General features: G+C 39.6%; 2 protein-coding genes across 4 annotated transcripts; one reads left to right on the top strand and one right to left on the bottom strand.

The window, feature by feature from the left end:
* Positions 1–270: 270 nt before the first annotated feature.
* Positions 271–14647, bottom strand: LOC6559622 (high mobility group protein D). 3 transcript variants are annotated; one of them, XM_032735232.2, is made up of 3 exons: positions 13970–14647; positions 1191–1406; positions 271–1097 (listed from the first exon to the last, which is right to left on the bottom strand). In XM_032735232.2, the coding sequence occupies exons 2-3, from the start codon at positions 1338–1340 to the stop codon at positions 912–914; spliced, it is 336 nt and encodes a 111-aa protein (XP_032591123.1). In that variant the 5' UTR covers positions 1341–1406; positions 13970–14647; the 3' UTR covers positions 271–911. The 3 variants fall into 3 exon arrangements, with proteins under 3 accessions (XP_032591123.1, XP_001986001.1, XP_043072298.1); XM_001985965.2 differs by lacking the exon at positions 13970–14647 and adding an exon at positions 4137–4435; XM_043216363.1 differs by lacking the exon at positions 13970–14647 and adding an exon at positions 2396–2420.
* LOC6560580 lies at positions 5508–8178 on the top strand. Its single transcript, XM_001985964.2, has 2 exons — positions 5508–6227; positions 6299–8178. Exons 1-2 carry the CDS (start codon positions 5883–5885, stop codon positions 6779–6781), a joined length of 828 nt encoding a protein of 275 aa, XP_001986000.2. The 5' UTR covers positions 5508–5882; the 3' UTR covers positions 6782–8178.
* Positions 14648–14867: the final 220 nt, after the last annotated feature.

The following is a 14867-nucleotide window of genomic DNA, read 5'->3' as shown; positions in this document are numbered from 1 at the left end:
TGAGCGAAATTTCGTTGGTTTTTTTCTTTTTCTTTTTTGTTTTGAACGTGAAAAAAGCTCTCTTTTGAAACGCCTCCTTCAACATATTTTGTTTTGTTTTGTACAATCTTTATCATCTTCGTTTCGATCAACTTTCAACATTATGCATTATAGCTATTGGTATATATCGATCTGTATAATAGACTGTGGAAACGCCGTTTCTCCTCGAGTATGTTGTTATTTGTGGTTTTTTTTTGTGTTGTACAGGTTAATTTTCAGAACAATAATTGATTTCGATTTTTTGTAGTTTTTATTTATAATGGAATTACGTTATTATCGTTTAATTTACAAAGTTTATATGCAAGATGTACAAATTGATCAATATTCTCTGCTCGCTTTTCATTTATTTTTTCATCTTATTTTTTTTTTGGTAGCAGGACACGAGAGAATGTCATAAACGTAAAGAACGACTTGTTCCTCTTGCAAACTGTGAATATAAATGAAACACCTACTATAAACCTAAATTCTTATGTATAAATACAATTTTGCTTATGTTCTTGAGTGTAACTGACGCCAACTTCTTTCCTGCCGCAACGGTTTCACTTTCTTTCCTTCTTTTGATATATATTGGGAGCTCTCCCTTCTCTTCGTTTTCTATTCTATTTAAAATGTGTTGTATTTTTGCATTTTTGTTTTAAATCAAATTCTCTTTTTTGTTTTTTTTTGGGTATGGCTGGTGCATGTGGAGAGTGTTGGTGTTGTGTGTGGTGTGGATGGTGGGTGGAGTGAATTTAAGACGTAATGCGATTGATTGACTGACAGAGTTCCACGCTGTTGATGTTCTTGTGGTATTTTGTTGTTGTTGCTGTTGTTGTTTTTGATGATGATGATGACACCTTTGTTGTTGTTGTTGTAGCAGCAGCAATCGCAATCTACTCGCTCTCATCATCATCGTCATCGTCCGAGTCGTCTTTTTTGCTTTTTTTCGCTGGTTTTTTCGCAGCCTTTGAACGTTTTTTGGCACCGCCATTGGCAGCACTGCTGCCGCCGTTGGCCTCGAAGTCCTTAACGGCACGATCATAATCATCCTTGGCCTTAGCTGCCTTTGCCTCCCACTCCTGTAAAAAATCAAATATCATCATTTCGCATTAGCAACAAAACTTGAACATAAAAAATAGCATTTGTATGTTTTTTTTTTCTTCGTTACTCACCGACTTATCCTTCATTGCCCTCCATAATTCGCCACCGCGCTTGGCCACCTCTGTGACTTTGATGCCGGGATTCTCCTTTTTGATCGACTCGCGAGCGCTGTTCAGCCACAGCATGTAAGCAGAGAGAGGACGCTTTGGTTTGTCGGCCATTTTTCTTTTGTCTTTGTGTGTATTGAACGTAGTAAGTTATTAAATTAATTTGCTACAAGCTTCGAGCTGTAAATATAAATTTCAAAAAAGAAAGCGAAAAAACGGTATGCATTAGTATCCATCCAGATTGCAAGGAAAAAATATACACGCTTTTAACGTGTACGCAACACAGCAGAGCGCGCAGCAAGCGACAACCATAAGAACCGCCGCTCAGAAATGAGAGAGGGAGAGCGAGAGGCCACCACCAACAAACCAATCAGCCAAGTAACACGCACACACATGCATCAGCAATGGTCGCATCAAGAGAGATGGCAACTACACACACACACACGCGTACATAGTGTGCTGGAAGCGTCGACGCTTGAGAAAAGCGCGCGCGCGCGTCTTTCTCGTTGCAGCGGGAGCAGAGTGCGCGCAGCTAACAATAATCACATATATCAAAATTAATTTCATAAATACTGTACAACAAAATATACATTAAAATGTCACAAAAAGCAGATTTATCAAGAGCAACGCCATTTTTTTTTCTGATTGCTCTCAACCACACTGGCGAGTGCAAAAGACCGAAATGGCAACACTTTTTTTTCTGTATGTACTGGCCTCGGACTGGCTGCTTTTGCTTGCCTACTTGCTTTGCCTGCCTGTGTGCCCGTATTGCTTGTGTGGTACAGCAGCGTTCGTTCTATGCGACGCGCTCTTTTGCACAGCGCCAAGCGACGTTTTGTATGAAAAATGTACTACAAAAGAGCAAGTTATATGGGAAAAAGCACAGCCAAGCAGCAGACGAAAATGTACAGAAAATTGTACTGAATATGATGAATATTAAAATAGTTACTTTAAAAGCACTCTTGCTATTCGCTTGCAATAAATCGAATATTTCACTTTGCAAAAGTATTGACTGCTTGTGTTTAATGCTTAATTGGCCATACTATTTGATTTCTATTCAAGAAAAGCAACTAGAAACATTGTGTCACACTTTAAATTTAGGTTTTTTATATTACACACAAATTGCAAATAAATTTATTGTTTGTCGTTGCTGCTTGCGATTAACCAACCTTTCACGTTTCTTTACGAACTTCAACTGTACTGAGTGAAGCCAGCAGAAAGGCAAGAAACTAAAAGCAGCAAACGTCAACGTTGCTCGCTCCTTGCTCACGTCGGCTGCGACGTCAGCAGCAGATAAATTGCCGGCTGGGCATTTTGTCTGAGAGAAAGAGAGTGGCAGGAGAGAGAGAGAGCACAAGAGTGTGAGGCAAGGCAAAGAAGAAACGCGGCTAAATGCCGAGTAAAAACAAATACAAATACGGAAACAAAGTAAAAGTAAAATATGTGAGAATAGGTGAGAAAAAAGGCGCGCATTTTAGTTAACAGCGCGCCTCCTCTTAATAAACAATATGAATTGTTCACGAAGAAAGTAACGCAAGTCTCGAGCATAATTATGCGAAATTAATTAAATTAATGGACTAGGCAGCCATTTTGACTTAGCGACGCTCACGGCGAGCAAAAAAAAATCCCGAAATGGCAATGCTTTGGCTTTGCATTGGTACAGCATTGTCGTATTTTTCACAGCGACGAACTCAACTCAACTCGACTCAAGCTCAAGTTTGCTGTGCTCGCAAGCAAGGCGACAAAAACCTGAATGATAAGTGATGCAAATTAACTTTTTTTGTACTTGTTCATTTGTATTATATTATGTTTCACAGCACTTTTCAAAAAATATTAGGTTAATAGTGTTGCATGTATCTTAATTCTTGATTCACTCTAAACACTAATAATTTATTTTTGCACAATAATCTTAGCGCAGAACCAACCTATCTCGTGTGTTGCTCAATTTTAACTGTACGAACTCAGCGTTTGCTGGCATAACGAAAGCAAGCAGCTGCTAGCTGCTGGTGAGAGCGTCGCTGCAGACGAAGGTTGATATGCTGCTTGGGATGGGCGCGTGACGCAACATGCGCTCAATTAATTCACGACTCAACATAACTCACAGCAAACTTAATAAATAAGTGCGCACTTTGTGAGTTGTTTGACAAACAACTATTTGCTATCTATAATTTATCTTATTTTATTATAGATATATATTTTTTTAACTTTAATAATTTGAATTTTAGCAGTTCAGCAATATTAATCGCTCTATTTCACGGCACGTTGCCGTATCTATATGAGAGAGAGATGGAGAGCGAGTGAAAAGGCCAGCCGGCAAATTATCTGAGACGCTCGATGAGATAAATGAGAAGTATGAAACGAAAGCAGAAACAGCGCTAAAAGCGATGTAAAAACAAAAATAGCGTCAATAAAACACTGCTTGAAATGTAAATAAAATGAATGGCAATCACAAAGCGCATTTGCAATAAAAACAAATTCAAATTAGCTCTACTTAGTTAGTTGGCTAATGTGAAGCATCTGCAATTCGCTTAACGTGTCCCACACATCAAGATTGCCCCTGGCTGGGTGGAGTTCAGATTCCACACACATACACAACGGCGACAAAGGCGAGAACAGAACAGCCTATTTCTCTCTCAATGCCACACTGCACTGGTACATACAAAACGAGCACCGACTGAGGCCTCATTTAAAAATGGCGCCAAAACAACAACAGTAATTTTAATATGGAGAATAAAATGTAAAAACATATTTTACACGCGTTACACACGCAAAATTGTATATATCTTTACACTTACACATACTTTTTTAAAAAAATTATTGTCTTTCCTTATTGTAAGATAACCTCTTTGCTTTCTCAATATTTGGTTGACACGCGCACAAGCTGCTTTGAAATATGCAATTATTACTCACCCGCAAAAATATACTAGATAAACTCTCAACTAGAATTAACAAATAATATTTGTAATGCTTCTCCTTTGGCGTTTTTAGTTTCTTTTCGTTTGGCTTTTGGTTAATGAGAAATGCTTTCGAATTGATTTATAGCAAACAGCTTTCTGTTATGCGTACAAGAGATGACAAAAATAAGGTTGAATCGCACGCTGACGTCACAACTGAAGGCGTTTTTATATTTTTTGTTTTCCGGTTGTTTTAATAAATCTTGAAAAGCAAACGACTATCGTAGCGTACAGTACTAGTTTCAAAAAAATTATGATTTAAATTTAAATTTTACTGAGCTAAGGCATCTGAGACAACAAATGCAAAGGCAATGTAAAATAAATACTTGCTTTAAATCACTATAAAAACACATAAGTAATTAAAATAAAATAAATAAATTATAAAATATGTCTATAATAACAATGCGGAAATCGCGATCCATTTAAACATGGATTCTGCATAAAAAAAAAATCAAACATTTTCTGAGGAAAAATAAGACAAGGGCAGTTTTGTAAATTGTAACGGTTTGCTCGTAACTACAGTTTAGGGTTAGACGATGCAGAGGCTGCTAAACATTTTCCCGCCAAACAAAAAATGAATCACAGTGGATAAAATGGCGTTGCAGTTACAGTTGCTGCTGCTGCTGCTTCTAGCAGGAAGGCAGTTGGCAGCGCAACAAAGGATAACAATGTCACGCGCCGCTTGAAGTTCGTTCACAATGAGCAACAGAACTAGACTGAGCCTGGGAAGTCAGCAGCAAAAGCAGGCAGCAGCACAGGCACTGTGTATATGTGTGTGTGTATTCATGCTAAGCTGCATTTGCAGTGCGGCAAATGCACACATTCTTTTTTGAGGTTCGAATTCCTTCGAGTTCCCTTGAAAATACTTAGGGTAAGCACTGAGCGTCGTAGGTATGCCATTTGAGGGAAGGACTTGAATAGAACAATGCAGTTCTGTAATTGCAATTAATTCCGAGTAGGGATGCCAATTAGCGATTACTCATATATGTGAAAGTCCAAATTTATGATTTTCAATTGATTGTTTTTATTGATTTACATTCATTGTAGGAAAATAATTTATAGCTTCGTCTAACGCAAAAATACTATCGAATATTTTCTAAAAAAAATAAAAAAAGCAAATTTACGGTAAGACTAATGCAAGAAATTGTATTCATAAATAAACTTTACGATGAGTTTTCCATAACTTTTTCCGAAAATAAGAAAGAAAATTTGAATTTGACCTTTAAATCGAAATCAAGCAATTATAACTAAGCAAACACTCAACACTCGCTGCACCGGATCTTGCAGGCAGCAAAATGCTCGCAGCTGAGTAAGATTAATTTCCGGCAGTCTGATTAAATTTGAGCTTTGGCAAACAACGATGTTTTTTCAACATCTTTGACCTTACACAGCTTGCTACCGGTAGATTAGTCATAGGCAGATTTAATTTAATCGTTAATCGACTGGCAGCAGCTATCGATAAATGATTTCTTGAGTGTGCACGAAGTGATACAAAAGAGAAACGCAGAGAAGCAGCGAAAGCAAAGCGAAAACTTCAACAGCGAGCACGACGCGACCCGAACGCCAAAATATACGAAAAGCTGGCAAGAGAGCAAAAGCAACAATCGTTCGTTTCGCCGTTCTCGCAGTGCTCAGCAAGCATTTCAACAGCATAGTCGCCTAACGGTTTCTGCCCAACCCTCCCCCCAGCACCGGAAAGCTGATGAGCAGAATGAGTGGCAATGGTGGTTTGATGCCATTTCGGTTCACCGACGAGCGTCACATGAAATTCGTGGAGCTCTACCGGCGAGAGCCTTGTCTATGGAATCGTCGGCCATATTTGAATGGCGCTCGCAATGCGGCCTACAGACGAATCCAGTTGGGCATCAATGCGGAGGCGGATATCACTGAGAATCACCTCACTTTGGAGGGGGTCAAAATGAAGATCAAGAATATGCGCACTGGCTACCATCAGGAGCTGAAGAAGATCAGAGCGAATCCGGAATATAAGCCAAAAATTCCTTGGTTTGCGCCGTTGCACAGCTTTGTGGCACAGTTCGTCGACAAGGTACTTTCATCTAATCAATATTTCTATTGCCACCCTCAGCATTTATCTCTCTCTCTTGTTGTGTACAACAGAAATCGGAAAACGGTTTTGTTGATCCTGCAACAATGCCGCTGAAGCGATTCCAGATCAAATTATCACGCTTCAAGCAGGTCAAGCCGCTGCCGCTGATGGAGCCCGAGGAGCAGCCCGTAATCAAAATGGAACTGGAGCCAGATCAACAGGTGATCATACCGGCAACGACGGTACCCTTAATGCCCACCCTGACACCGCCGCCCCCCTTGCGGCTAATTACGCCGCCAGTGCAGCCAGCTGCCCAGTCACCAGTTCCAGTTCCACAAATGGTCGAGGTTGCGGCACTACCGATGAAAAAGCCGAAACCGTTGCTGGCGCTGGGCGAAGATGAGTTCACATTTTTCGGACTGAGTGTTGGCGCCCAATTGCGCAGCATGCCCCTCTCGAATGCGATGATCATGCAGTCCAAGATTCAGTACATGCTATCGACGGAACGTCGCCGGATCGGCGGTGACACGACAGACGTCAGCCTATTTCTCTAATTGAGAAATAAACGTGGCCTAGTTTTAAGAAGCGCTGCATTTGATCCATTTCTATTTACAGTTAAGGTACCCCAATGGTACCGCCGGAAAAGTCAGCTCAGCAAAAATGGAATATAAATATGTGATTTAAATTTATGTTAAGCAACAAATGCGAAAGACATTTTAAACAAAACAAACAGCTCAAAAATAATATTTAGATACATGTATGTTTTTTATGCATTCAAGTGCTTTAATCGTGTCACGCAAGCGACACGACACACGACCATCTTTGGAAGAAATATGAGAGTTTTATTTTGCAACGATTTCCACTGACGACAGCAGCATAAGCAACACACATCGCCACCTGAGCAAAGCAAGCAAAGCAAATGGCAAAGCACAAAGTTGCTAGTACTGCATCAAAAAGCAGAAGCAAAAGCAAACCGAAACTGAAACAGAAACAGCGATGAAAGAAAGCAAACCGAACTGTACCATACAAAATGTCGCTTTGCTGGCGAGCGCTTGGCAGCAAAGAGTGCGGCGAACAAACAAGCAAGAAGAGCTGAAAAGCCGAAGAGAGAGACAGAGAGGATTGCATGAAATGTGGATGCGTGTCATTGTGTGGGTGAGCAGTGAGTGTTGTTCGCTGTAGTTTCGCTCTATGTATTTTCGCACTATGGCATACAATTTGGTACCAAATTGTGGCTGTGTGTTGTTGGTACATGTGTGGTACATTTGAGAATGCGCGGCCAGCATGACTCACAAATACCCTACACGCACGCACACATTCATATGTGTATGTGCGTATGTATGTATGTTTATTTCTGTGTATGTATGTCTGCATGTGCAGAAATCGTTGAATTCTGAGAGAACAAGAAAACGTCGAAAACCGGACGAAAACAACGACGAAGACAACGCACTGAACTGCTGACTGCGATTGTTGTTGTTATTGTTCTTGTTTGTTGTTGTTGCTGTTGCTCGTTCGTGTTGTTGTTTTATGAGCACCCGGCACATGCTTATCGTTTGTCACTGAATATTACTGTTAAGTTCAACAACTCGCTTTGAGCATTAGCTACCAAAGCTAATATAACTAAGTGATCCCTTTCGATGTCCACTCACAGTTCTTTGTAATTGTCCCATTAAAATAAATAACATTTCGAAGTGATAAGATAATGTCCAAAGTACAGCATAAGATTGATGCATACATATGCATATATATATATGTGTGTGTGTGTGTGTTGGCTGTGGTTCCAAAGATGATTCTGATTTGCAAAATAAATATTTGTATTTCGAGTTTAGGTTTTCACAATCTATACAATATAATTTTTATTTATGATAGGTTCTCGATTCAAAAATGTTGAAAAACTGAAAATAATAAAGCTGCATTTTAATTTGAATATATAGTTTAATTTTGTGAATGATTATTATTCTGAGTGTTATCATTTTAATGATAAGTACAGAGAAATTTATAAAAGTTTTCAAAAGTATTTTTATTGATAAGCTGAAAAGAATTAGTTAAATTTTAAAATCGTTTTCAATGCCATTTACTGAACAATCTTAAACTTGAATATATTTTAATTTCGTAAGTGATTATTATTTCGAAAACTAAAAAAGAAAAAAAAATAGAAACCATATTGACGACTAAGTTTCGTATTCCAACTTGTTCTCTGGAGATCATTTTAGCGGCATTAAGATTGAAATGCGGCAAGTGTGCAATTCTGCTCCACAATCTGAAGTCAGCCACCCACAAGCAACCACACACTCAAATAGGCGCCATCTGACATGGATAAGCATAAACATCGACAACGACATCGGCAGCTCTCCGTGGAATTCCGAGCTTCACTTTCGCACTTTGCCATCACAAAATTGGGTCACATGAGTGCGGCAGAGGAGGCAGGGGTTCCATGGCCCAGAATCGGAGCAGTCATCGAAGCTCGGTTCGAGTTGTTCTTGTTGTTGGAGGTGGAGTTGGAGTTCGAGTTCGAGTTGGTGGTGGAGTGTGGAGTGTGGTCCGTGTGTGTGTGTGTGTGGTGTGTACTGCTGTTGTCGTTTCAAATCGCGGCAACGACAACGCCAGCCAGCCAGCCAGCCACACACATTCTTGGCCACAACAATAGGCAGCACAAGATACTGAACTTGGCCTTTGAAAGACTCTGTGCGCGTCTCTCTCTTTCGCTCGCTCCCTCTCAATCGGTCTGACCTGACCGTCCGCCTGTCCGCCTGTCCGCCCGTCGGTCTGTCTGTCTGTCTGTCTGCGCTGTGCCCCCCACTTGTCTGGCACAGCAGCAGCAGCCGAACAGCGTCACTGCAAACGTGCCACATGCCATCGCCCTCGAAAACAACGAAACCCATCCGCATATTTGTGAGAACTCTTCTCACTCGTCTCACTCTTCAGCCTCCCCCGCACACAGTGCTCATATGTGTGTCTGTGTCTGTGTCTGTGTGTGTGTGTGTGTGTGTGCGTGTGTGTATACATCATCAGCTGTTCCGTGCCGAGCAGCGAAGCGCCAATATAGCCAGAGAACCGAGACAATTGCCGCAGAGACCTAAATCAGTACCAGGAAGGCAAAAACATTACGAAGCACAAACGCTTCACAGACCTACAGCTTCAGGTGGTCGCTTGACTTTTTGCCTATACTATAACTAGAGCGTGGGTGGCGTGGGTGGTTGGGATAGCTGTCCCTTCATCTTAATTAGACGCAAACTGCTTTAGATTAAAATTTGTGCGAGACTTGTACAAAGTACGCTTCTGCTAGAGCCATGTAAATCAATTCCTTTAGACCCACTTGATCATGATGATCATTGATCATTCGTTGTCTTTATATTTGGTCATCGATAATCCATATCTTATCACGCATTCACATAGAAATTATAATGGATCGGTACTTTTTAATACTTAATAACTTTCTGATCGTTTTTTATGATCTTAGGCGACTTAGAGAAATTGAAACACTTCGTTTTTTGTGCATAAAAACAAGTCAGGATATAACAAATATCAACATTTATATTAATATCTAGATTTAGATATGTATTCTAAGTAGATTTTGATAAATAATTCAATTAAATCAGTTTCTCCTGCAGCTGTCAATATCTCAATAGTAATTTTCAATTGAAGCAACGTTCTTATTTAGTTGCCTTGGTTAACAGAGGTTAGTGGTTGCAAAACTTTTGCAATATTCCAAACTATTCGAAACTATTCGAAACCCTGCATAATGTGACAATTTGATTGTCCTGGCTGTTGAAGATGGGTATTATATATGCGTTGGGTAAGCATAACGTAACGGTAAACGTAAGAGATACATTGCATCCATATGGCAAACATATTGGCTCAAGTAGGCGACGACAAGATGACGCCAACGGACCAACAACAACGACAACAAGTGCCTGCCACTCTACTCTGACCATCTTCTTGCATCCTGCTGTGTGTAAAATATATATACTTATATATATATATATATATATATGTGTGTGTGTGTGTGTTTGCAGGAAAAACTGCAAGATTCACTCAGCCAGCGCAAGTCATTCAGTTCTGTAAAGGGACCAACGGCAAAACACACACAATCCGCACACATCGACATATGCGAAACTCAAGTATCACGCAGAACTCCAACTAAGCTGACAAACTATGGTCTGCCCCATGTTGCACAGAACGGGGGCGCGCGGATAGAGAGATAGAGTGTGTGGAAGGCAACCCAAGGCAACATAGTCTAGAGAGCGACCACCCCGATTTCTAAATTTGAATTATAGCAACATACTCTATGCGCTATTTGGCAAAGAGTCCTAGACTCGAAAGAGTTATAGAGTACCCAATGCAGATGCAGATTTACATCAGAGATCCGAATGCGAATTGAATCAGTTAGAAACGATTTCTTTGGAATTTCATTCCGTTCAAATCCATTGTCCATCAAATTTGAGAATAGAAACCACTCATTGAAAGTATTTTGTATACTGATTGTCTAATTGTAAATTTAGTTCTTTAAATAGTTTAGATTTAAGTACTCAAAATACTACAATGCATTAATATTTGTTCTTAAAATTAAAGCCTGTCAATATCTGTTTTATAAATACCTAAAATTTTTTTTGTTGTTTTATTTATATACATAATTTATATTAAAATATTTTTAATAGCAAAATATCCAATCAATTATTTGATGTCTTATAACTTTAAGAATTGAGCTAAAAATTATAATATTTTGTTTTATAATAACAAATCTTAAAATGCAACTATAGCTTATAGTTTACCATTACAAACATGCTAAAATATTAATAATTCTAGTTCTAATGATACATTTTTCTTCTATTCGAATATCATTTTCATAATTTCTCGTTGCGCACACGACTAATGCTAAACACTAATTGCGATTTGATATCATTGGCTTTTAGTTAGTATGCAATTATTCCATTCACACCTATAAATTAGTTGGACCCAGGGTATTTTCTCTTCGAGTTGGTCGATGTATCCTTCTGCTTTTTATACATTGTGCCTACCAGTTTGCACATTGTTTCTATGCTCTGACACACGCAACCAAAGGAGAGGACACACATAGATATACACACACACTCACACACACACATACAGGCATACACTGAGAATAGCATAGAAACACATACGGGCTCTTTATATCCACATCCTGTCGAGTGTGCGTTCGGCTCGTTAGCTCGTTCGCTGCTTCGTTTAGTGGTGGTGGTGGTGGTGCTGCTGCTGCTGCTGTTGCTGCTACTTTTCGCTTCCACTGCTCTGCTGCCTGGTTTGCATACAACCGAGCAGCGTACAAACATGTATATATATAAATATATATAATATATATATATATATACGTATAGCTATATTCCCACCACCGACAGCAACTGCAGCCGTCTCTCACCACAGAGCGACAGCAGCAGCAGCAGCAGCAGTAGCAGCAGCAGCAGCAGCGCAGTTCAGACTCAGCGCCAGTGGCAGAGCAGGCCGAGTCTACACCACCATCCCCAACCCACCCGATGTCAATGGCCCGGACCGGGCTGGCCCGTTAGCTCCGGCAGCGGGGTTCTGTTACACACACACACAGACGCACACACACACACACACAGTGTGTGTAAAGCTGCATTGAGACGACAAACAAGCAGGGAATAATCGACATCGACCCACTGCACTGTGGGCCGAGCTCCATGCGAACATCTTCCACCTAATCGACAGTTTTGCGTATTTTCCGTACATATATTCAACAGATTATTCCGTTGCCTGGCACCAGGCTACAGTGGCTTGAACACGATTTGAGTACTTGTTAAAAATTTTAAATTTATTATATTATTTTTAATAGGCAAATTGCTGTAATATAAAAGTCAAAAATCCTTAAGCAAGAGTATATATTTTATTTTAATCTTAAAGAAGCTGATCACTGTTCTTATGCGGTTTTATAGGATTTTAAATTCTTTTTGCCGTATCTTTTGGTAAAAAGATTGAGCATTGTGAGTAAAAATTCCTTAAAAATTCTTTGCTAAAAGTCAAAAATCTTTAAATTTCTTTTGTTTCATTATAATAATCATTTTTCACAATAACAAAGATTCAATAACAAAGATTTTAAAATGATGTTTGTAACTTTCTTTTGCTAAGATCTCACAGATTCATTTACAAAATGAAATGACTTTGATATCTTAAAGAAAACATCAAATATCATCAAACTGGTTGCAGATATTTATATATTATAAATAAATTCAATTTGAGATATGATATATAAGATGATAGATATAAGAATAATAAAGAAAATAACTTAAAAAAGAGGACAATTAAATAGGTCAGTTTTGTTTTGCTATACTTTTGACTATGATGAAGTTCACATTAAATAGGTCAATAATTGTGATCTATATTTTGTAGCATATGGCGGCATTAGGTATTAATCTGTTAATTCAAAGACAGCAATTAATTAACTATTTAATTAACGCTCAACTTTGATGCACGAGTCATTCGAGCATTATTCTGGTTTTCCAATATCCATGACGATATGCACACGATCCAAACGCTTAACGTATTGCATCTTGTTTGCATTAGCGTCTAGCCCACTGGCTACACTGTATACCCTACAACGAGTGGGGCATATTGATTTTTTCAGTGCGCCCAGCCATATTTGCCTGGGGCACGTTTTGGGGCTGTAAGCTGTTTAGCTGTTAGCTCTTCCATAGATACAGATATACACGCATACAAACGCACACACTCGCACACACACACGATAGCAACAGCAACAACAACAGCAACAACACATCGCAGTCGCCGTCATCACTCCCCTCTCTCTCGCCTACACCACTCTATATTGCTCATGCTCTGCCTCTGTCTCTGCTTTTGGCTCTGCTTTTGGCTCTGCCTGTGCTTCTGCATTTACCGCTGCCTATTTCATTCGTTTGCTCGCTGGCTCGTTGGCTCGCTTGCTTCGTACATACTTTCGTAGTACGACGACTGGCTGTACTCTGTGCTCTGTGCTCTGTCACTGCGGCTGTGGGCTCACCAGAGCGAGATACTTGTACTACAGCCAGCCAGCCACACAGCCAGTCAGTCAGCCACACAGCCATACAAGCGAATTGCTTCAAAACTGGTCGAAATTCATGGTGCGCTACACTTAATCGAGCTTTTATGGTTTCCATTTACATTTGCCAAAGATGGTTTTTTGTATGGATAGTCTCTGGTATATGTAGTGAAAATTAATTATTTTTTCTCTTATAATCGGTTATTTTTTAACAAATTGTTAACTTTTAGCAGATCATTAAAAAAATTTTAATTTAAGAAATTATATTTTTTATATAGCAGCAGTTGCTATCTCATTTGAATTTGAATTTATATGAGTTTCTTAACTAAGAATTTTCAAAGAGCTAAACTTAAATTAAATTAAATAAAGAAATCTTGATGATTGTTTATTGAAAAGTATTATATATTTAAAAAAAATTTTGAAGAAGAGAAATAAAAATGTTATCTCACTTATTAAAAATGAAAAAATACTTACCTTAAAATCAACAAAATTACTATATTATTACAAATCACTTTAATATGGGCAACTATCAATCAAATATGGCCTACGTATTTCGAAAGATTTTAATATGATTTTTCTTTTTAATTTTTTTTTTTTTTAAATCTTTTAACTTGGTTTTTTAAAATTTCATATTCAATTTTTAAATAAAATTTTCTTGATTTTTGAACTACTTGATATGATTTTGTGTGTGTTTATTTTTTATTTTTTATATAACCTTTTTTCCCTGGGCACTTCCATTCAAAATTTTCCAGTCAACTGAAGTTGGGTTCGTTGTCGAAGTAAATTGTTCTGGCTGGGGCAGGGCAAGCCAAGAGCCAGAGCAAAACCAGCCACAATCAGCAAGGCAGGCAGGCAGGCGGCCATATTCAGTGCTGTGGCTGTTGCTGTTGCCATTGCCGGTTGCCGTTTGGCCCTCCTCACCGCTCAACTCCCCAGTTGCCCCTCTCTGTCCACGATGTGCTGTGGCTGCTGCTGCCGCCGCTGCTGCTGCTGTTGCTATTGCTGTTGCTGCTGCTGCTGCTGCTATAGAGCTGTGTTCATATAACGAACGAACAATTTTTGTTTTCAGCTCTACACGCACGCATACATTGAAAGCCTGAACAGAGCCAGATACACACGTACGCAAGTATCAGTATCTATGTGTGTGTGTTTGTATTGCTGGTGCTGGTGCTGTGCTGTACTGTGCTGTGCTGTGCTGTGTGTAGCCGTAGCCGTTGCCTCTGCTTTGCGCACATACAGTGGAAGAGCGAACAAACCAACGAGCGAACGAATGAACGACACAAGAACACACACACAGAGACACACACACACACAGAAACTCACAATCGACATACAACTCGCACACTCGCATGGGAAATATTACACACACACACAGAGACACACACACACACACACACATATAGACACAATTTTCACTGCCTGCGTTTGCGTCGTATACACGACGTATACTGGTGCTTTTGGTGTGCTTGGTGTGCTCTGCCTGCCTCTGGCTGGCTGGCTCGCTGGCTCGCTGGCTGGCTCGTTTGGCTGGCTGACTGGCTGGCTGGCTGGCATTCGCATTCATTCTGTGTATTTGATATTCCACTGAAGGCAAAAGCTGTACGCTGTACGTT

This window comes from Drosophila grimshawi, unplaced genomic scaffold (genome assembly GCF_018153295.1).
Source record: "Drosophila grimshawi isolate 15287-2541.00 unplaced genomic scaffold, ASM1815329v1 contig_1367, whole genome shotgun sequence".
Classification (NCBI taxonomy): Eukaryota; Metazoa; Arthropoda; class Insecta; order Diptera; family Drosophilidae; genus Drosophila; species Drosophila grimshawi.
This window is presented reverse-complemented; position numbering and strand designations above follow the sequence as displayed.

Coding starts and splice junctions, on each gene's coding strand:
- LOC6559622 (XM_032735232.2), bottom strand. CDS start 1,340: ATGGCCGACAAACCAAAGCGTCCTCTCTCTGCTTACATGCTGTGGCTG. Junction 1,098..1,190: donor GGGCAATGAAGGATAAGTCG/GTGAGTAACGAA, acceptor GATTTTTTACAG/GAGTGGGAGGCAAAGGCAGC.
- LOC6560580 (XM_001985964.2), top strand. CDS start 5,883: ATGAGCAGAATGAGTGGCAATGGTGGTTTGATGCCATTTCGGTTCACC. Junction 6,228..6,298: donor TGGCACAGTTCGTCGACAAG/GTACTTTCATCT, acceptor TGTGTACAACAG/AAATCGGAAAACGGTTTTGT.